General features: G+C 38.2%; 4 protein-coding genes across 8 annotated transcripts; 1 reads left to right on the top strand and 3 right to left on the bottom strand.

The window, feature by feature from the left end:
• Positions 1 to 222: 222 nt before the first annotated feature.
• LOC103329106 (RNA recognition motif (RRM)-containing protein) lies at positions 223 to 8,931 on the bottom strand. Its single transcript, XM_008231535.3, has 4 exons — positions 8,631 to 8,931; positions 8,158 to 8,490; positions 2,427 to 3,667; positions 223 to 1,727 (listed from the first exon to the last, which is right to left on the bottom strand). Exons 1-4 carry the CDS (start codon positions 8,631 to 8,633, stop codon positions 497 to 499), a joined length of 2,808 nt encoding a protein of 935 aa, XP_008229757.2. The 5' UTR covers positions 8,634 to 8,931; the 3' UTR covers positions 223 to 496.
• Positions 8,932 to 9,817: 886 nt separating this feature from the next.
• LOC103329107 (vacuolar cation/proton exchanger 5-like) lies at positions 9,818 to 15,283 on the bottom strand. Of its 3 annotated transcripts, none has more exons than XM_008231536.3 (13): positions 14,837 to 15,283; positions 14,348 to 14,504; positions 14,005 to 14,253; positions 13,846 to 13,913; positions 13,503 to 13,531; positions 13,152 to 13,348; positions 12,825 to 13,037; positions 12,193 to 12,327; positions 11,876 to 11,992; positions 11,734 to 11,787; positions 11,335 to 11,451; positions 10,518 to 10,614; positions 9,818 to 10,203 (listed from the first exon to the last, which is right to left on the bottom strand). In XM_008231536.3, the coding sequence occupies exons 2-13, from the start codon at positions 14,438 to 14,440 to the stop codon at positions 10,175 to 10,177; spliced, it is 1,398 nt and encodes a 465-aa protein (XP_008229758.2). In that variant the 5' UTR covers positions 14,441 to 14,504; positions 14,837 to 15,283; the 3' UTR covers positions 9,818 to 10,174. The 3 variants fall into 3 exon arrangements, with proteins under 3 accessions (XP_008229758.2, XP_088905840.1, XP_088905839.1); XM_089049714.1 differs by having other exon boundaries at positions 14,005 to 14,268; positions 14,837 to 15,280; XM_089049713.1 differs by lacking the exon at positions 9,818 to 10,203 and having other exon boundaries at positions 10,281 to 10,614; positions 14,837 to 15,280.
• A 204-nt stretch (positions 15,284 to 15,487) lies between these two features.
• On the top strand, positions 15,488 to 18,815 carry LOC103329108 (Homeodomain-like superfamily protein). 3 transcript variants are annotated; one of them, XR_016125898.1, is made up of 6 exons: positions 15,488 to 15,628; positions 15,742 to 16,683; positions 16,846 to 16,915; positions 17,260 to 17,428; positions 17,532 to 17,557; positions 18,568 to 18,706. XR_016125898.1 is itself a non-coding variant. In XM_008231537.3 (5 exons), exons 2-4 carry the CDS (start codon positions 15,818 to 15,820, stop codon positions 17,398 to 17,400), a joined length of 1,077 nt encoding a protein of 358 aa, XP_008229759.2. In that variant the 5' UTR covers positions 15,488 to 15,628; positions 15,742 to 15,817; the 3' UTR covers positions 17,401 to 17,428; positions 18,568 to 18,815. The 3 variants fall into 3 exon arrangements, 1 of the variants encoding a protein (XP_008229759.2); XR_016125899.1 differs by having other exon boundaries at positions 17,517 to 17,557; XM_008231537.3 differs by lacking the exon at positions 17,532 to 17,557 and having other exon boundaries at positions 18,568 to 18,815.
• Positions 18,816 to 18,890: 75 nt separating this feature from the next.
• ADG1 (ADP glucose pyrophosphorylase 1) lies at positions 18,891 to 22,361 on the bottom strand. Its single transcript, XM_008231538.2, has 9 exons — positions 22,051 to 22,361; positions 21,656 to 21,952; positions 21,288 to 21,557; positions 21,012 to 21,191; positions 20,519 to 20,622; positions 20,286 to 20,397; positions 19,994 to 20,092; positions 19,723 to 19,842; positions 18,891 to 19,256 (listed from the first exon to the last, which is right to left on the bottom strand). The coding sequence occupies exons 1-9, from the start codon at positions 22,324 to 22,326 to the stop codon at positions 19,140 to 19,142; spliced, it is 1,575 nt and encodes a 524-aa protein (XP_008229760.2). The 5' UTR covers positions 22,327 to 22,361; the 3' UTR covers positions 18,891 to 19,139.
• Between the last annotated feature and the right edge of the window lie 88 nt (positions 22,362 to 22,449).

Raw genomic sequence — 22,449 nt, 5'->3', positions numbered from 1 at the left:
TTTGGAGATTACAACTATGCTAAAGGCAGGAAAAAAGCATTACGCTGGACTTGGGTGCCACAACTTAATCTTAGCAGAGTCCCTTGCTTTTTATGTACAATATACGACATTATCTTAATCTCAGGGTGATATTGACATAAAAGAACGAAGCAAAAGAGACGCTCCAGTTCAGTTTAACTATCAAATCTAGCTGATCCAAACTTCTTCAACTAAGTCCAAATAGAACGTAAATAAGTTAGCATTTCCATTGGACAACACAACCAATAAACGTTCAATTACTTGAACCCCAACAAGAAAAAAAGAAAAAGAAAAGAGTATTTACATCTAATTCTGAGTTTGCTAGGGAAAGCAAGCAAAATTAATGTGCAACTGCACTCTGTTACAGATGTCGAATGTTGAATTTCCTTGTATTAGCACAAGTAGTTGTCCCATGGAAGATTATCAAAATTTTATTTGCTACTCACTCACACAAACAGATGAGACCAACACACTCTAGTCAACTTCCTTTCCCTCCTTGGATTTGCTGAAGAAGAGCTGCTGCCAACTGTAATGTTGCTTGCATCCGTTGTTTCTGAGGATCAGTTTCCACAGCTTCATTTGAGCTAATACTTTGCAGCTGTTGATTTCCCTGAACCACTGCTTGAAGCTCTCTTTGGCCCATGTGAGGCATTGCCGACACGGTTGATACCTGCTGTTGCAGCTGCTGCAACTCTTGAACTTGACCAAACTGAGATGTTGATGATTCAGAACTCACCTGATTATTCTGCAGACCAAATCTCTGGGATGTCCTTGGAAGGTTGTCAGACTCATTCATTGTGTTTCTCTGCCTAAAATCTTCTCTGGTATATGGATTTGGAGTGCTCCCAGGCTGCCTCTGCTGCCCAAGAAGAGATGATGCCAGTTGTGCAAGTTGGTCTGGCTGCAGGGCTGCCAAAGAAGGTGACGATTGGGTTTCATGGAGTGATGAACTGCTGTTTCGAATATGAGAAATTCCACCTGCAGTGCTTGACTCTTGCACTGCCCTTTGCATGATCCTATGATCCTGATGAATAGGATCAACGGCAATACTGGACATTTGGGTTGGTCTATTTCGACTACCAGAAACTGAGTTCTGCAGGTGGTGAGAAGACCAATTTGGCCCCAATGTAGGGCTTCCCTTATGTAGTGGATAATCGTGCCTGTTTTCATTGTAAGACTCAGATCCATTGCCAACACCATGAGCTGAACCTGAATATGACGCTGGTGGAGCTGATGTAATTAAATTCCCCAAGAAAGAGAGATTGCTACCTCCTGGTTTACTTGAATCAGGTAAAGATGTAAATGGATGAATAGATTCTGAAGGTGTTGATGGATTTGTATATGATGCGTCCCCGGGAAACGACAATAACCTCCTATCTTTTCTTTCATGTTGCTGGTGATGAGATCCAAAATTGGAACTAGGATGCTCTAACCTCAAAACAACACCAGAGATGCTGAGTTTCCCTGGAACCTTCAGCACTTTCTCTGAGAAGTCTGATGGGGGTACAAGAAACAAGGTATTCTTGTCATCTAACTTAGCAACAGCTGCGCGCTGCTTCTCCCCAAGATAATGCATAAATTCATTGTAGTATCCAATATCAGCATCACTTTCAGGGACAAAGAACACAACCCAAGCGCTTGCTGCTTGATAGTAATGCTTCGAAAGCATGTCTAGACCAGTCCTTGCAGTACAATCCAAAAATTCAGGCCTGCAGCATAGCATTGGTGCTAATAACGATTTTAGATCCAACAAACACTATCACGTGTTACGAAACATTTTAAAATTTTATTTTGTTTCAGAGCAGTTGAAAATGGTCCATCTATGTTGCACATTGTAGTTTATGAATATCAAGAAAAGTATAATCACTAAGTTAATTAACAGAGGGACCAAACCGCTCAATAAAATTACAAAAGGGCATCAAAGTATAGTCTGTTTTAATCTATTAATGTTGCTGCAGAAGGTGTGATTCAGAAATTCAATAAAATTGGGTCACCTAAATAAACCTTTTCTATGTGGTGGGGCGGGGGGAAGAAACCTTTGCAGTCGGATTATTGATACAACCAAAATATCATGCAACCACACTTTCTGTAAACTCTCAAATTCATTGAAAATAAATTAAAATTCTCTCATTCCTAACACACCTAAATACACTGCAACTCAAAAGTTTGCTAAGAATTTTAGAAAAAAAGAAAAAGAAAATACTAATGCATATTTTTGGGTTTAATAAAACAGGCATGTAACTAATAGACAAGGCAACAAGCAAGAAGTGATATCAATCAGCTGTTGTTAAAGATGGAAAACAGTCATTAGGTAAATATAGCCTTTTTCACGTTCTTGATTCTGTTTACTCTAATCATGAAAGTAACCGGAAAATTTCATTTGAGGGAAAAAAAAATTTACTACTTACAAAATCATGTCAAGAACTTTTCCCACAGGAAAGCAGCGAGCACGACAGACAGGAGTTCCTCCCTTTGCTATAGTCCCTTCCCATTTCCACACATTGAAAGAAGACTGGTCTGGTTCAGGAGTAAATCTTCTCCTATCAACAGGATTTGCTAGCTGAGAACCCGAGTTCACCTGAAAATTATCATAAGATTCTTTCCAGCGGTCACCCCTTTGTCCTGGAGGTAGAGCAAAATTCATTGGTCGCTCTGGGATCTGTTTGCAACCAAAAGGCCCTGCCTCAAAGTTTCTTTTAGAACTGTCAGATTGGGGAAAATCAGAGTATGATCTAGGAAAACCATGTCTTTCTTGTTCGAAGTCAGATAGGGCATACTCTGGAAGCTCTCTGTCAGGAAGAAAAGACTCTGTCTTCAATTTCTTGGCCCCATGATGGAAATGAATATCTTCCGGCAAGTCCCATGGTTCTTCATATGGTTGACTTGTCTGAGGAAATCTCTGAGAATAATTGTGTAAATGAGCATATTTCTCTCTTTTAGGACTACCCCGATGATCATACGTATCTTCCGATAGTCCTAGTTCGGACCCCATTTCCCCAAACCTCCTCTGGTCAAACGTATTGTTTTCACCTGTCCATAAATTCCCTTTTTTATTTAAACTATAGGGATCAGAATCACCAGCATCCAAATCTGGGAAATACTGAGGAGATCTGATGCTAGGATTCCCTGTTAAGCTCCCAAACTTGCTCTCCTCTCGAAAATTCTCAGGCGATCCTGAGCGGTCATTCCCCTTAAAATGTGGTGATGGAGGGACATTCATTAAATTCCTTCCACTGTTTGATGAACCTGTTTCACTCTTTGCAAAGCAAATATGTACACGGGGATTTCCAAATAATTTTCCCTGAAGAGCATCTTTCGCTCTGCATGCTGACATTACACTCCTAAATCGAACAAAAGCATAACTACGACCAGGGAATGCCGTGATCTTCTCAATCTCACCAAATGGTGAGAAAGCCTTCTTTAATATCAGTTCATCCACCTTCAATAAAGCTGGAAACCCTATCCATAAAACTGCACTAGGCTCTGCATTCTTATCATTCATATTGGATTTTTCCTGATAAAATTGCTCAGGACTAGCCTGACGTGCTCTAGACTCCCTTTGCAAGAAAGGAGATCCTCTTAGAGCTGAACGTTGTTCATCTCGACGTTGGGAGTAATCTTCGTCACGCGATGGTGCTGATGATTTATCCTGTGATTAAAGATCTCATCAAAGAAAGCACAGAACGAACTTATGTCTGAACGAATATAGAAAGATCGATTCTAACTTTGTATCATTAATCCCGTCCTGTTGGTCATATGTAGGTGCTAGTTGATATTGAAAGAAAATTCAAGTTTAATACCAACTCTCCAACTCTCATATAGATTACTCAAAGCAACAACAGAGGTATCCTGAACATCCTATTCAACCACCTCATGCATCACATGTCCTTCCATAACCCATTTAAATGAAGCTATTAAACTACTATTACTTCAAGTGTACTTACTGAATTTGCACTCCATGTTCTATCTCCGCCTTTATATATATAGATATATGCAAAAATTAAAGAGCCTCATTTTGCAAATCATTTGGAAGGTCGACACACATGCACACCAAAACAAGTTCAAACAAAGGTTGATGGATCACTCACTAAAAGATCCACTAGAGCATTAGAAAACAGAGAAAATGCTGCTTTGAACTCCAAGAATGTAGCTTTCTAAGGTAAGTGTCAATGTGTCTCATTATTCAAATCAGAGTCGCAAATATATATCTTAGCACAAGAATTCTATTAGTAAATATCACATCCTGGGGGTTACACGTCACCTTTTATGACTCAAAACATTATAAACCATGCAAGCAAGAGTAAGCAAATACTTACTCAATAATTGTTTCCAAAGAAGCACAATCCTTAAGATGGAAAAAAAGAATCCAACCAAGACACTAAAACTCCTTACCATAATCATTAGTAAACTAGTGATTCTAAAGAAGATCATAGACCTGTTTCCGGTAATATCAAATTAGATTGAAACCGAATCAAGAGATCCAGCTCATCGTTTTAGAAATGGTTGCTAGAAAGAGTAAGCAAATAATTGGTCACCAATTGTTCCCAATGGAGCACAATCCTTAAAATAGAAAGAAAAAAAAAATTGCAAACCCTTCCATGATTATAAACAAGAAGACAGACTCCTTTCCGACTAATATCAAAATTAGCTTCTGATATTTGAAACCAAAGCAAGAGATCCAAATCATGCTTCGAAAAATGGTCCCCAAATTGGCCGACTGCAACTTGACCCATAATGAGCACATACTTATTCTTACCATGCATATAGTAGGAAACCACATCTTCAGTATTACAAATGGCTAACATATCACAAAGGATGAAGCCACAAACATAACTTTTGATTTGTAAATTTTATTCCATGATTAAGTGCGCCATCTTTCTCATATGGTACACAGGAATTAAAGTATTTCAGCATTAAGACATTCAGGAATTTAAGAGTGTTGACCTGGATTTTTTTAGTGAAGAATAATAGGATAGCCAAAAAGAGCTCCATAGTACATGGGCCTCCCAAGGCAAAGATTGTAAACACAGGCAAACACCTCAGCACATTCTTTTAACTGAAGGAGATAAGCAATGTGCTCAGTTGTTCCAACTTTAAATGAGATTTCTAACTGCTCCAGATGTACTGCTGTGCTAAATGGAACACACCTTATTTTCAACTCACATTAACCCTCTTAGATAAACTTTTAGAACATGAAAGAATACTTGCTCTAATGCTAGCCTGAAATTTCCATTCAAACCATCATCATGACGCAAACAAAAGATGAAGATAATAGGGATACAGTTTCTAAAGCATGAAGCATCCAGTTGCATTATTATAGTGGATTGGATTTTCATGACAGATTTATTTTTTGAATATTGAGAAAGGAAAAAAGAGTGCAAACAATGTAGATTGCAAAAATTTTAATATTAATAATGATTGGGATGCATCATCCACAAGATCTGACTATTTGCATATTTTAACAGATTGAATGTTGGAAGTTTGAGTTACATTAAGATTTCTGGTCGTTCATATGCAATCTGCAGTAATGGTTTTTTTTTCTTTTTCTGCATTTGGATCCAACATACGGACCACACTTAAAAAGAAAGTGAAACATAATATGTAACTGTGAGCCTTGTGCCATCTCATGGTTTTTTCTTTTCTTTCTAAAGTAAATTATTATGCATATGAATCATTTGGTTGTTGAGCAGCTGCAGAATTTGAATAGCCAACACATGCAAGACTTTGTGCTTATTCCAAGAAGATTCCTTCCTCATATGATCTGAGCTACAGCATGCCAATAGGATCTTCTGGCCACTGTATTCTTAAATAAACAGAAAATTGGGGTGAGGGTGTGGGGGTTGGGGGGGTGTGTGGTGTGGGTGTTAAACTCAGCAAATGCATTGAGCACAAGAATCCACTCCCAGGTCTTTCATGTTTTCATTGAATCCTCCCCTGTCTTGCTGCATGTATTGGGGACTTAATTTGCCTTTATCTTATGAATTCAGTTACATTGTTATTCGAGATACTGGGAGAGGTTGCATATCTAAATATTTCCTTCTCGCTCTTGCGACAAGAGGTGACTACTTATGCTGAGTTGCTTGCTGTTCATAGGGTTCTAATTTTTGCTATTTATGGAATCAGTTTGATGTGATAAAAGATGTATACAATTGGATTTCTAATGGTTAAAAGGTCCCTTGGTAGTGTTAAACATCCATGCAACAATCATTATGCCAAAATTGTCTCCTTTTATTATAGTCCAAGATATGGAGATCAGGTTGGATTCTTACCTGGTGAGGGCTTCTTTTAATCTGATAAAAGGCTTCTGAACCCTTTTCTTTTCTTCAGTGAGAATTTCATATTCTGTTATTCCCGTCAAATCAAAATTTTGTTTCCTTCATAGAATTATTGATGATCCAATTAAATGATTTTGATGAGTTGTCACACTCACCTTTTCCTACTCTGTTTTGTTCTTAGGTTGGGTGGGTTGGAGAGGGCTAGGAGAAAGCACCTTAAGGAGGCATATTCAACATCTTTTTTCAATTATTCACAACTATTCTCCACTAGTTATGGCCACAAATGTTTTAAAAAATCCATTATGATTTCAAGAAACTCTTTAAGTTGCAAGGTAAAACCTAAAGTGCTTTTGATCAAGAGAGGACAAGTAACAGACAACACAGCAAGTAACAAACGGTGAAGTCAAACATGCATATTTTAAGCCCAACTGTCTCCATATATCAAATAATGTATGGTGTTCCTTGCTCTATCAATGAAAAATTTATTGATATGACTGTCCAACTACTTTCAGTCATAAGAAACAATCCCAAACTTCCCATAAGCACAGTCTACCCTATGGAACTCCAAACAGATTAATTCCTGAAACTGTTCCCTACATGCGATCTAGTGCTAGCAACCATAATCTAGACAAATTTCTCAATGATGGGAAAAATAACAAGTTCATTAGAGTTTCTCCAACCTGTAATACATAAAAATTTTAGTTCGGAAGAAAACACTAGCAAAATATTTCCCTATTACAATTGAAACTCTCGCAGTATGTATAAATGCCTCCCCAACTGTGAATTCAGTGTGCGAAAGAATACAGAATGGATAAGCTGGGACTAGGAAGAAAGAAATCTATGAAACCTGTTAAGTTCACATGAGTCAATGGATTCACATTGAAACTTAGTATTTTAACACTCAAACCCTGCCTAATTATGATTTGCAGTGAGAAAACCATCAAATCAAGATCCCACTACCGGACAGAATTCTGAACCCCAACACAGTTGATAAAGAGTGCATTGTGACTCCAATTAGACAATAAGAATGACAGTAAGAATAGAGACAAGCGAAAAAATGGTGTGCTTCGCCCTTCTTTAGTAAATTACTTATGGGAAGTTCGGAATGGTAATGGAATGATATCATGCTAGCCATGGCATAAACATTCCCGCCATTCTATAGATTTTGCAGTTAAACCTCAGCTTGTCCAACTTGTATATGGTTTCCTACTATTCTTATGCAATGAGAGAAGGGAAATGCATTTTCCTGTGGTTGACCACTTCTTAGATAGGCATGCAACCCAGAACACTCTCATTCACTTATTACATTAAGTCAACAGGTTTTTCATTAAACATTTGGAAAGCAAAGGAAACAAGAAAAGAGAGATTGGATTGCCTCCCCTTGCACGTGTTTCACCTTCAAAGCTAATCTTGAAACTACTGAAAGTATGTGGAAATGCTAGTAGAATGATCATGCTGAAAACCGCGGAATGAGAGGAAAGCACATGTCCCTCTATTCAGTCTTAAAAGTGCTCCCTACTAAAAATATAGGACTAACTTTTTTTGTTACTATGGACATTAATCTTTCATGTGAGCCTTGTGATTATGCTGGTTTGTAAAATCTTATGGATTAATGAATTTCGTGGAACGTGGTACTGTTATCAATCGTTCTGCATCTGTCATGGAGCATTTTAATTAGCTAATTTGACATTATAAGTTGGTGAACTATGCAATACATTCTTGCTCAAACTCAAAGATTATGGAAATAGTCAGCTACCATGGCCTTCAATTCAGATAACCAAGTTATAATACCCACACATACATTACATAGTGCATATTTACAACAAAGATAGAAAAAAAGCATCTTGAAAAAAAAATAACTAACCGCCTTGGTAAACTCGATCCTCAGCGGGTTGCCTGCAACAGGAAAACCCTGGAGGGACTCCATGGCGGCAATTGCTTCGTCTTCCCTCTTGAAATTAAGAAAGGCGTAACTCCGGCCGGGCTGGAAGGCCACGCTTTCGAGCTCCCCGAACTGAAGAAAGTGCTCAGTGAGGTCGTTCTCCATGATACTATGAGAGAGGTTCCCAACCCAGAGGTGTCTGGACGGCGGAGCTTTGCCATTCTTGGAGTCGAAACGCCGGGGACCGCCGCCACCCCCTCGATTTTCCGGATGCTCCATCCGAAACCGGTCCCTTCCACCTCCGCCCCGACCCGTCTGATTATCGAAAACCGAACAAAATTGAGAGGTCCAAATCAAACACAAGCACAGTGAACTGTGAACTTGTACAATGAATTAAACTGAAATCAATAAATTTTCGTTCGGTTTCTGAGATTCGATTGATTGGCAACACTTACCATAGTGTTTTCAGTGATAAATGCACAGTGATTTCAAACGACGTTTTTTCTCTTTCAACAAAAAAAACGACGTTTTTGGAACAACTATGTGAAGTGTAAATCCAAAGCCTTCTCTTCTTCTCTCTACTTTGAATAGTGAAGATTACAGAGAACGATAGTCACTCAGTCACTCTTTCACTGCCACTCTCTTCTCAGCCTCTTCAAGTTTACAGCTTCTAGGGTTTGAGAATTGGGATTGAGCAAACCATCTTAACCCCTTTTTTCTTTCCTTTTTTTCTTCGTTTTTTGTTTTGGTGCGTCTGTAGCGCAGGAGATTAGAAAGGGAATAGGATAAGGTAGAATTTCCTCAACAACTGCAAAAGGACCAAGTAGCAATTTGCCAAATATTTTCGAGTAAGACAACAGACTTTGGGACCAGTTCATGAATAAAGATAAATAGATAATGTCGCTTTTACCCTACTGTATTACAGAAACAGCAAGGGTATTATTGAGATAATACCATCTCAATGTCCTTTGAGCTCATGGTTCTCTTCTCCAGTGGTTCACCACTGTCAGTGGGTCAAACAAATGCAAACTCTCTTCTCAATAATGAAAGCTTGAGCCACTAGAGTGGTTCCTTGCAAAATTAGGCAAACGAAAAATTAAAAATTGAAACTTTTACTTAAGCTTTGTATTGGAGAACATTTTTGCTCAATGGTGGTGAGCATTTTACGGCACTAATTGTTGTTGGACGAGTGTGATTTAATCTACCTGCTACATCAATCTCAAATTCAACTCATCCAATAGTCACATTAATATGGTGATAATGCTTCACCACCCTTACCACCACATTAACTGCCGTTGAATGAGTGTGATTTAATCATACATGCTAAATGAATCTAAAAAATTCAACTCATCCAACAACCGTTAATATGGTGGTAATGCTCACCACCAATCTGGTGAGCAAAAATGTTCTCTTTGTACTGTGCTAACTGCCTAGGCTCCATTGAGATAATGAGATACTGTTTCTGAAGTTTAAAGTAGCACAAAGCTTAAACCAAAATTTTGAAGTTCCATAATCTATTATTAGCCTAAAGAAGAGCCTCAAAATCCAATATAAACAACCTTCACAGCTCTGAAGATGAAGAACAAGTCTAATGTCTGGCAAATAGCCAATATTAATGGATGATTGGCTACTAAGATCCATGTAAACCAACATTGAAAATTTCATATTGATACTGTACATTACATAATTGAACTATATCTGGGAAAATAATACATCATTTGCTAAATCTTAGTTTGACTCATACCATTCCTATTTTTTTGAACATCAATTTAAACTATATCCTATAAACAACTATCTTTTCCCTGCTCCAATGTGGTGTGGGATGGAAACGTATCCACTTAGCTATCATGAGTATTTCAACTTGGAAATCTGTCCAGCATCTTCAGAAGATCCACCTACGAAGTACTCATAATCGTCAAGGTTTCAGGAGCTACCGGCAAAACCACTTCTTCAATACATGACATTGACTTTGAGTATTAGATCCACTTCATTGACTCAGTTACTGCTTTGGTTTCTGGGGCTTATCCCCTGCAGAAATGTGCATGAAGTCATATGTAAGAAACATACTGGACAGAGAGAAATTTTGCAGATAAGAAATGAACTCAGTCTGTTCTCCATTATATTGAATGTGCAAGCAGCAAAATAATCCTTCAAAATGGAAGTAATATAAAATAAAGATGCATTCACTGCAAAAATGTATCAAGATATGGCATTTCCACATCGACATAATTGGAGCAAAAGCCTTCATACAAAATGAGACGAAACTTTTAGAACTCTGAATCTAATGGAAATTAGATAAATTATCCACTGGCCACTTGAGGGAAAAGGAGGCGATAACTCACGTATTGCTTTAGGATCTCTATGTACAAAGAAGCTTGCCGCGACAATAATGTAGCAGAGAATGAGCATTAGTCCTTTAAAGTAATTAGAAGTTCCCTCCTGCAAGTTCAAATTAAATCCATGTAAACAAAAAATACAGAAAAAAAATAATCACTGCAAACAAAAGGAGACACCACAAACCCCAAATCAATGTTTCTTCCATGTGTGTGTTTGAATGCAGTGTATGTATCAGTATTGGATCTTGCAAATTTATTTAAAACTTATTGATGTTTACCTTTACTATACCAACTTTAAAATACAAGTGTTAAATTTAAGGGCCCGTTTGATAACCATTTCAATTTTAGTTTTTAGTTCTCATTTTTTGTGCTATTCATAGAGGATAAAGAGGGAGAATGGAAGTGAGAATGAGAGTGGAAATAAGATTGAGAGGGAAGATGAGAGGGGAGGATGGGAGGGAGGAGTAACAAAAGTGAAAACAAAAATTGAAATCTATTTGAAATTGTTTTCACTTTCAAGTTTTTGTTTTCACTTTTGTTATTCCTCCCTCCCATCCTCCCCTCTCATTCTCTCTCTCAATCTCATCCTCATTCCCATTCTTACTCTCATTTTTCTCTGTACTCTAGAACAAAAAATAAAAAATAAAAACTAAAATCTAAAATTGAAATGGTTATCAAACAGGCCCTAAGCTTTCCAAACTTGCCATTCACAACTCAAAGAACATGGAGTAACTCATGGTACATTCTACAGTTTCCCTTATAAAAGCAATCAAGTAACCATTACCGATGAAAATAGAAAAGATAATTTACTCAAATGACGAACCTGTAGCATGAAGGCTACTACTAAAACAGTTATGAAAAGTGTGGCTGTCTCAAACAGTTGGAAATCTAAGTCCATAGGGCACCCCATCACCCACCCAACCACCACACAAAATGGAATCTGCAGCAATAGAAACAACAATAGAGGATTTAAAAAGTAATAACCACAAAATGAAGTAAAAAAGAGCAATAAATTCTTCCAGAACATTTATGTTCCAGCTATAATTGTTACGAAAAAACAATAAGCAATATATATATTTGAAAACATGAAAAAAATCCACAACAGATAGCTGCATTTACATACTGCACAGACTCAATCATAGTATCAGGATTAAGAACCACACATGTACAAGTTTTTTAACGATAAATGTCAGTCTAGATCCATATGATATTTGGTACTCACTCCAAACATAGATATCTGGGTTGATGAGCCTATCGCCACTCCCAAAGTTATATCCTGCATGAGACATTGAGAAAAATTCAACAAGAATATAATGACAAGTCATGCATGATTGTATTATGGTACCAACAGGACAACCACTTACAAGCTTGTCTTTCATGGCAAACATAACAGCACCTGCATGCTCTGCTGCGTTCCCAACGATTGGCAGCAGAATAACACTAATAAATGCAACCGGAATGTTCATTGCAACAGATGCACCCTGCAAGCATTAATATAATATAATACCATAAGAATAACTTGGAAATATATAGATACTACATAAGAAATTCGTCACTGAAAAAACCATATGAACAGTTATGAAAATTACAAATCATCCAAAATCAGAGTTGTCATACACCTGAAGGGGAGATAAATAATATAAAAACTTAGGATAATAAGATAATTTGCAGAAGGTATTACCTCTATCGCATTAACTAAATATTCTGAGAGGACTGAAATCCACGCAGTTAGAATAGATAGCCATATTATGGATTCCCACTTAGAGATCTCAGGTTCCTCTTCACCATCTGAAATTTCTTCAGCGTGATTCTCTGCCTGGTTTTATGCCAAGTATACACAATCAGATCACATAATGGAGATTCTGCACAAACTGTTTCAGAGAGAGAGAGAGAGAGAGAGAGAGAACATAACAGGCATTTTTTGTATTTCAGTGCTTACTTTCCTTTTAAGTGAGCATGACAACCAAACTTCACTTATTTGATTTCTGTCTTCAGCCAATAAAATATTCATTTTTACATGGTATGATTCATTAAATAATGAGTTAAAACTTGTTCGCAAACAAATCAAACCAGAAGAATAATTGTTCCCCAAAACAATACATATGTAGAACATTTGCATTGAGAAAAAAATGAATTTAAAGAATTTTGAGTGGTTAGGCTTTCTCCATATTCAATTTCATCAGACACCAGAACAGTGAGAGGGTAGGAATTAGTAACATGGTATGAGGTCCTCATTGGAGAAGACCAGAAAGAAAGTATTAAATAAATTCTTTTGGTATGAGGTCCTCATTAGTAAATTCTTTTGCTACCAACCTGATCAACTGGAACATATAAATTCTGCTGGCTCTTCAACTGAAAGAACAGATAGGAAGCATATGCTACAAGCATAATGCAGCTGGTAAATCTTGAAAGGGCTAATTCAGATTTCCCGAAGTGCAACTCTGTGCGAGTAGAGTGCAGTACAGCTGGAAAGAGCAGACCCATGACCGCCATCAATAGCAATCCAGAGCTCACTGCAGCAGTTGCCTGAGAATATAGGAAGTTTGAGCTTTAAGAAAAAAAAATACGAATGGTAGAAGACAGACACGGTTCTCTTTTTTTATACTAACCAAGCATTAGTGATGAAGAAAGAAAACATACCTTGTTGAAAACTTGTTCCCTCTTTGAAAACACAAGTCCACCAGCAAAGAAAGCACATCCAAGCACCAGCAACATGTTTGACAGAATTGAGCCTAGTAAAGACTGTTGAACAACACGAATCATGCCACGTCTCAGAGCATAAATTGATATTATCAGTTCTGTTGCATTTCCAAAGGTGGCATTTAAAAGCCCTCCAACTGCAAAATTTAAGACATAATTTGAGTCATGGCATAAAATTTTTAGATCGACGGAATGGCTGCTAAATGTAAAGCTAGTACAATAGCTTCAAAATTTGGTCCTTATTAATGGTCGAAAAGAAAAGAATGATACTTGTATTAGCTACACACGTACCTGTTGGTCCAGTATAGCAAGCCAGCTGCCTGCATCAAAGAAGCCAAGCTATATTAGGTAATCAATAATGCACATTAATTGCAAAGTTAGTATGGATGGCCGGCTCACGTGCACGTGGATTAAATCCTAATATGCTCCAAAATAAATGTAGGTTCTCAAATACATCAAGTTAACTAGATATTTATTCAGACATGGCTGTTGGATTCATTTGTGAACATAGATTTTGGGACCTATAATCAGAACCCACATGGCCACTCCCAGGCGCTGTTGAGCTCAACAAGAAACTCATAAACTTTTATGTTTGCAAATAAAGAAAATACAAAGAGAATGCAAGAAATCTTACTCTGTTACATATCCTAATCGCTCAGCCAAAGGTATGATGCCCAACAAGCTTAAAAGGAAGACCCAACCCTAAAATCCAATAAATGAATCAAATAACCAAGTACACAATCATATGAGGATCCGAACAATTCACATGCCGAAACAGATAAAGAAAACTCACACGATGGCCGGAAAATTTATCAACCACGATCGCTAAAGGGCCAAAAGGCATGAGCAAGTTAATTTTGGCAGAGAAAACTACAATCTTGATGCTATCAACCACCGTATTCCCCATGGCCTGGGGAGAACAGTCTCCTGGACCACCAGAGTATAGAGATCTGAGGGGAGCCTCATCCAAGGAATGTTTGTCAGGACCAACTAGGCTCTGGTCCTCATACTCAAACGCTGGTTTGGGCTCCACTGATCCCATCTGTGGAACCAAAATCTTTTTTAATATCAGAGATTATCAATACCAATAGCAAATGCCTTTGATACCATGCACAGCTAAAGATTTAATAACTAACCTCGACATGGGAATCTATTTTTACTGTGGCTGCACCATTGTTGTGGATGTTGTTGTTGTTATCGTTGTTGTAAAAATGGTTATCAGTATCCATGGGGAGGTAGTACAATTCTATGCCAAGAAATCAACAAGAATTCCATCTCCGAAAGAAAGCATCACTGTTTCATCACATTCTCCACAATCAAACATACATACATACAAGTTTGCACAAATCTGTCAAATCATCATGGCTAATACCAACATACATAAATATACATCCGATCTATGTATAGGTTCTTTATCTGTTCTAAAAAATCCCATATGAAATTTTGGATAACAGTATCAATTTCGCAACCTCAATTAACAAAAAAATAAAAAAAATCATGGGAAGTAAGTAGAGAACTAGTACGAATCTGCCAAAGTATGATGACCAATACAAACCAACAACATGAATTTCTCAACCACAACATTCAAAACAAGAACAAGAACCATGGCAAGTAGAGAAACTAACCTTGTGGCAATGGAATTATATACATATGCATGTAACTCAATTGCAGTTGATGGATGGCATCTTGGGCTAGACCAAATGAACATGCAAATTAGTAACAAAATTGAATTTTGCCTTGTTGTCTCAATAAATCCAAGAATCCTTCCAAACTAAACGAGCAATGGAGGGCAGAAGATATGAAGCAAAGAAGGTAGTTTATTGGGTGTAAATTGATGGTTTTTGATAAAAGCGGTAAACAACGTTGAAGGCAGTAGGAAACACATCTGTGAATGTGATCCACAGCCATCCAGAGCCCGCCATTCTCGCCCATATCTCCATTACTATTTTCAGACATGCAAAGCACATTTCTTTCTTTCAATTCAATAACTTTCTCTCACAGTCTCACTTTTTTTCCGTTCTCATAGCAGAAAAAACGTTGCACGATTCACACCGACCGATCCCTCTCTCAAATTTTCACATTAACCACTTTTCCTTTTATAAATAAACAAAAAAATCATCCAATTTCATATGAAAATCTTTGGGCCGGTCCAGTCTGAGCTATTTGAATTATGTACAGTCCAATATCTTATGACCCTAAAAAAAAGAACAAGACCAGCTTCGGCTACTAATCCGACACAGCTATACGACGTCGTATCACTCTCGTGCTTAGTACGAGAACCGAAAGGACCTCGACGGTGAACGTAGTTGCGGAGAGTCAGAGAACTACAAATGAAAAGCAAGAGACGGACGGTTAAGCCTCGGCCTGTGAAAAGCTTCAGACTTTTCTCTAGGGCACCGCCCCAGCTCTTCACTCAGGTTAGCAACTACTAAATTCCTGAAATTTCAAATCTTTTATCTGCTTTTTTTTTTCTTGTTGAAACTTGAAATACTTGTGATTGAGTCCATTGAGTCCTATTGCTTGTTGTTAGGATGAGCATGATGATGATGATGATGAGGATTTGAGTTCTGGGTTAAGCAAAGAACAGTGCTTGTTGAAGAATCTATATGGAGTTCGATAGGTTAGAAGTAGATAATTGTGTTAGGTGTAATGGTGGTAGTGGGAACAGGAAATTGTTGGTTTGTACTGAGATGGGTTGCCCAATTGCTCTGCATGCGGAGTGTATGTGTGCTAAACCTGTGTTTGATGAAATGGGCAATTTTTACTGTCCTTATTGTGCATATAAGCTGAAGTTTGTGCGGACTCAGAAGCTGAGGAGAAAGGCAATGGCTTCCAAGAGAGTCCTGTCCAAGTTTATTGATGCCAGAGAGGGAAATGGTTGCGGCTATGGTGATGGGCAGGGTGGTTGTGAAGTTCGGGATCAGACTCTGGGGATTGAAGGAGGTGAACCCGAGCAAGGGGACAATGAGCCGAGGAGGGAGATTGAAAATGTAGGAGGTGGAGAAAGAATAGATGAGGACCAGCAGGAGGGGGAAGTTGTTGAAGAGACACCTGAAGTGGATGCAGAGCCTGAGAATGCTTGTTATGTACAAGAAAAGACAAATAAGGACCATGGACATGATGGATTAGACCAAGGAGATGAGGAAGGTATAAGGGTGTCTAAGGAGAATGAAGACAAAAGTGACGATGAAGAACAAAGGCAACCAGAAGCAAACGAGGTACCTGCAAATGGCACTGTTGTGTCCGAATCTGAGGAGTTAGATACTGGGTCTCCTCTAGTGCGGAAGAAGCGTTTCAAGAGAAAAGCTCAAAAGGCAGAACAGCCTCAGAATTTAGCTTCATTGAGGACAGTGCCTTCTCCATCAAGGGAATCATCCTCTTGTCAAACAAGTTTTGTGGAGGATTCTAGAAAGCAAAATGAGGAAGCTAAAACCTTTTCCAAGAAGGAAATAGAAGATCACGAATTTGCAAGGTGATCATGAGTTATGTTATTAATTTTAAGTTTACTTTTTTTCTATAAGTTTATATATGGAGTCTGGTTTTGTTTTCTATAAAAATAGTAGATGGATTCATTTGATATTCTTATGCAATTAGTACCAATTGATAATAATTTATTTATCCTCTTATGCTGCAGAAACTTGGTACTTCCCAATGGGAAGCGCAAGAAATTAAACTGGACAGGTGAAGAGGTAGAAATGTTAAAGGTATTTGTTTGTGTTTCCCTTCCTGCCTTTCTGGAAATGATTTCATCTTCTGAAATAGTATCATCTAATCCCTGCCAAGAGTATGTTGATGCCTAACTGATTTGTATCACTGGGAGTGTCAAAATTTTCAAATTATGTGTTTTGTACGTAGACTTGCATATGCCGAGCTCTCTTTTTCTTTCCAATTTTGAAAAGTTATCAGATTTGTTCTTAAGAATATTTGCATAGATAAATCAGAGAGAGGCTAAAAAACATTGCTGGCCAAGGTACAAAAAATGCGATTGCATGACTCAATTGGGGTCAGTTCAGTGTAGGCTAAGGACATTATCTTCTGATTTGTTCAGGAGGGAGTGAGAATTTATAAAGCAAAAGGCAAAAAGATCCCCTGGACACAAATTTTGGAATTTGGTCATAACGTATTTCACATAACCCGTCTTCCAGTCGATCTTAAGGATAAATGGAGGAACTTGATTGGGCGAAGGTGAACTCCACTTTCGACTCAAAAGAAAGCAGGTAACTTTGTACCCATAGTTCATTTTTTTATAAGAAATATGTGGATCACTAATTCTGTTGATTTTCAATTTTTCATATTATATTTGAGAACTTTATATGCAAGGAGGGTGTTTGGCTTGGGCGTAATAGGTAAAGATATGTAGCTAGTCTTTCTTTTTTAACTACATGCTCAAAATATACTTCATTGCCAATTGGATATTAAATTTCTCACCTGTCAACCTTAGCAATGGTATGATGATGACATCAACCATTCTTGCGTCAGAAATAAATGACTTTGGAATAGCATAATGCTGAAGGATTTTGAGCAATAAGGTTTTTTTTTAATGGTTTCTGAAGCCTCAAAACTTCTGACAAGTAGTATTAACAATCTAGGCATCTTTCTGGTAGCATGCAAGTGAGACTGGTGGAGATACTTTACGTATGTCAAATGAGTAATTAAAAGCTTTGCCTTTGGTTTGAGTTTTAATTATCTTCACAGAATTAGGTTGTTGGGGGTGCTTTTCCTAATTCATGCAGGGGTCATTGGGATTGGAAACAAGTTGGATTTGGGCTCGTTTGGTGCTAGCATTGGATTGGATAGGATAACTCCCTATATTTAAAGCATGTTAAGGAAGAAATGAAAAAAAATAAAAATTACCAAGTTGAAGGTAGAATATTGATTATTCACGAAGAAAATTTATCCCATCTAATCCCCACAAAATGGTAGGATACCAACACCTTGTAACTTCTCCCTCCTAATCCCCCCAAAATGAAAAATCATTCACCTCTACCTTAATTTCCTCCTTCAACATACCTTAGATTTGGTGACTTATCCAATCCAATCCTAGACACCAAAGGAGCCATTAATGTGCAACCGCAGCTTCGCTTATGTCAGTTATGAATGCCTGAACCATTCATTTATCCTTAATTTCTAGTTTTTATAGGGACTTGGTAAAGTACATAGAGCCCTGTTTTTTAAGTTGTCTAATCATAACTACGCGGAGAGATTGATGTAAACTAAAGAGGTTCTCTTATCTCTTAAATTCCTTGATTAAACATTCTTAGGAGTCAATTTCTTTTCTTAATTTTTATTTTAAGAATTGTACTAGGTCTGTAACATAACATGTATTAATTTTACCAAACTGATTTTGTTTCTACAGATAACGACAGTGTGGTTGACTAATGCATGACATCTCAGCTAAAAAAAAAGTTCATCCTCACTGTTTAAGACGCAGGCGTTGTCATGGAGTAATTCAAAACTGCTTCAGCTATGAAGAAATTTTTTTTTCAGAACCAGATTTTGCACTGTATTTTTTGTAAAGCTTTATAAAAGGGTGTATCTGTAACACCAGTTGCATGCTGAACTTTCAAATATCAAGCTTTGGGCCCAACTTACATTTTTCTCCAACATGGGTATTATAATTCTTCTGATTTTATGAGCTTATTTAAACTACTTAATTAAAAATGTGATCTCTGAGAACGATAACTGAACATTTGGCAAAAACTTTATTTGAGATAGAAGAGAGCAAATTCCTGAGGTCTCTTCCTCTATAATTACATCGTGAAATATACATTACAGGAACAGAAGAGATAAGAGCTCAAAGTAGACTTGTTAAGTTGCTGCTATAGCTGCGTACTCGGGACTTCTCTCTCAGCCCAGTAACCAGAAAGAAGGAAAGAAGAAAGAAGATTCGTGATCAGCATTAAACAGGTACAAAAACATGGGATGTGGCTAGATTACTGTTCCACTGGGAATCAAGGCATCCTTGATCACTGTCACGATCCCGCTCTTTATGAAATATCCATCCGTTTCTCTCGCAGCTTCTTGCACATTGTCAGTGTTAATAATCTGTAATTTACATTGTCAATCTTCAGTTTCACAAAGATAAATGAATATAAAATGTTTCGAGCAATCATCAAAGAAAAAGAACAAAGTAAAATTTTGAATTAATAACACAACATTGCCTACAATGCATAAGTAGGAAACAGGACGCTAGGTGCATATTGCCACTTGAGAATTTAAGTCTGATATAATTTGCAGCAAGGTTTCTATGTTCTGTTCTCTCTCTCTCTCTCTCAAGCCTTCACCTACAATAGAGCATGGGGTCTGTCACCTGGTTTCTCCAGGTCCAAACCCCACACAGCCTTCAGCAGCTTTTAGCTCTGCCAGTTGAGCATAATATCATGAAATTTCCATTTCTCAACTAAGTCCCACGTCAAGATTCCATTCCTATTCTCATTTCATAGCCTTCTCTGATCTGTTTCCTCAAATGAAAACAAAAAAACAAAATCATGTTAAACTGATAGATCCTAACCTTCACATTTTCGCCAATTCGAGCATTCTTGTCAATTATAGCTCTCTTAATGTGAGAACTCTTGCCAATACCAATTGGAACACTACCCTTTGCAGCCAGAAACCTCCTGTCAGCATCCGTCTGTAACAATCATAGTAAATGCATCAGTATAATCTACTCAACCCACAGAAATGTAAAACGAAAAATGACAAGATTTCTAAAACAAAAAGACGTTTTTCAGTTATCTCTGGACTGAGAAAGCAGTAGGTTTTAAATAAAGAGCAGTAGTTACCTCATAGTAGTCTGCTCCCATCAGTAATGTGTCTTCAATGACAGCACCCTCTGAAATACAAGATCGAAGCCCAACGACTGAATGGTGAATTTTACAGTTCTGCAATAGGCAAAAGACGGGTGGGTTAAATGAGCATGACTGCAATAAGTTATGTTGATTCCCGTCATCTTTTCACAATAGGATATAGATGTAAACTTTTTCGACATTGAAGAGAACAGGGACTAGCCGACAAGGACTTCACAGTAAACCAGAACAAGTAAGCAGAATGCTGACTTTTCCAACAAGAACTCACCTTTATCACACATCCCTCGCCAATAACACTATCTGTGACATCAGCATCGAGCATCTTTGATGGAGGCAAATACCGAGGTTGGGTGTAGATTGGGGAGGAACGATCATAGAAGCTACAATATAAAGTTGAAAATTAGCCCGGCATACAACATCCAGATCCAGCTGATAGCATACCATATCAATTGGTGCAACAAAACAGAAGCATCAATAAACAAGTTTTAGAACAAAACGTACCTGAAATCTGGAACTGGTTTTTTGGTTATCCCTAAATTTGCATTGTAGAAAGCCTCAATGGTACCAATGTCTTCCCAGTAGCCATCATACAGATAGGCTTGAACCTGTAGACATTAAACAATTAGTACTCTGGGTGCTCGGATTCTAGAGACAGGGAAGCAAGGGAACAAAATGATGGCAACACTGGGAAACCTCTAGCAGACCATACTGATTCATTTATGGCCACTTATTTTCTTCACTAGAAATCAATTTGTTCAATTTCTGATGAAAGATATTTGAAATCGAGTCAGACTAGGCTATAATGAAGCTCCACTTGCTAATTTTGCTTAAATTTTTTAATAGAACTTGGGATTTCAACTCCACAGGAGCTTGGGACCAACTCTTAACAATTATTCCATTATTTTTCCCCCGAAGTGGACATAAAAAAGAAGAACCTTGTGATTGAAAGGAATGCAGAGACAACAGAAATAGAATGTATGAAATGAAAACTTACTCTCAAACCCATGGAAGTCGCACCTGGAATAACTTCACTCCCAAAATCATTTGCTCCAGGAAACTTGTCCCGAAGTAGATCTAACATCACATTTTTGCTCACAACATATATACCCATACTAGCAATATAAGGCATCTCTTTAGCTCTCTGATCGTCAAGACCCAAGATAGTAGTATCAACCTAAAACAAAACAGAAACAATAATATTTTGCCTCACTAATCAATTAAAACTAAAACCACAAACACTCCTAGGTTTCTCAGAAAACTCAATCGTTACCTGCATAGCTTTGAGTTGCTCCCCTTTAGGTTTCTCAGCAAACTCAATAATGCGTCCCTCGTCATCAATCTTCATCAAACCAAAGGCAGTAGCACGCTTCTCATCCATGGGCAGAGCAGCCACAGTGATATCTGCATCAGTTTCTCTATGTGCCTGAATAAACCTCTCATAGTCCATTCTATACAAGTGGTCTCCAGCAAGAACCAAAAACTCCAACACATTGTGTTCCTCAAACAACCACAAGTACTGCCTCACGGCATCTGCGGTACCCTGTAAACCACCAAAACCAAATATCCCAACTCAGAAAACCAATCAAAACCCAATTGCCAACACAACCCCACAAGCGCAAAAACAAGCGTTTTAATCACCTGAAACCAATTGGGATTCTCTGGGCTCTGTTGGGCAGCAAGAACCTCAACAAAGCCTTCATTTTTATATCCACCCATGTTACTAGCATAAGCACGAGAAAGATGGCGATTCAGAGAGGCGGAATTGAACTGGGTCAGCACATAGATCTTGGATACGTTGCTGTTGAGGCAATTACTGACTGGAATATCGATCAGCCTGTAGTTTGCTCCCAATGGAACGGCAGGCTTTGCACGCTTCTTGGTCAAGGGGTAGAGCCTCGTCCCAGCTCCACCACCCAGTATAATCCCCAACACACTCTAACATACAACACACCATAATTCAATCAAAACAAGAACGCAATATGTTAATGCAGAAAACAAAAGCAGCAAAAATGGAGGTACAAATAAACACTCACACGGCTTGCGTCGGGATCAAGACATGTCTGCGAGTTCTTGGAATCCGAAACAGCCTTCGGAGATACAACCAACGGTGGGGCTCTGTGAGTGGGGCATTTCCTCAAACAAGTGCTGGCTGTTGGGATTTTGGTCCCGGCGAGATGAGAGCCACTAAAGGAGAGGCCTCTGCTGCTTCTGCAGAGACTCGCGTTCTGGGTCTGCTTCGAAGCATTCGGGGACATCGACGATGATCGGGGCCTGAGCACTCCGCTTGCTGCCATTGAAGAGGAAGCCATGGAAGAATTCGGAAGTTGCAGAGAGAGAGAGAGAGAGAGAGAGTCGAAGTGGAGTGTAGAGAGCGGCAGCTAAGATTTGATGAGTTTTCGGGACGCGTTTGCCCTCCAGCTTTTAGTGTTTAT

The sequence above is a fragment of the Prunus mume genome, linkage group LG4 (assembly GCF_029339155.1).
Source record: "Prunus mume cultivar Tortuosa linkage group LG4, ASM2933915v1, whole genome shotgun sequence".
Lineage (NCBI taxonomy): Eukaryota > Viridiplantae > Streptophyta > Magnoliopsida > Rosales > Rosaceae > Prunus > Prunus mume.
Note: the sequence above shows the minus strand (reverse complement) of the source record. Positions and strands in the feature narration are given on the sequence as shown.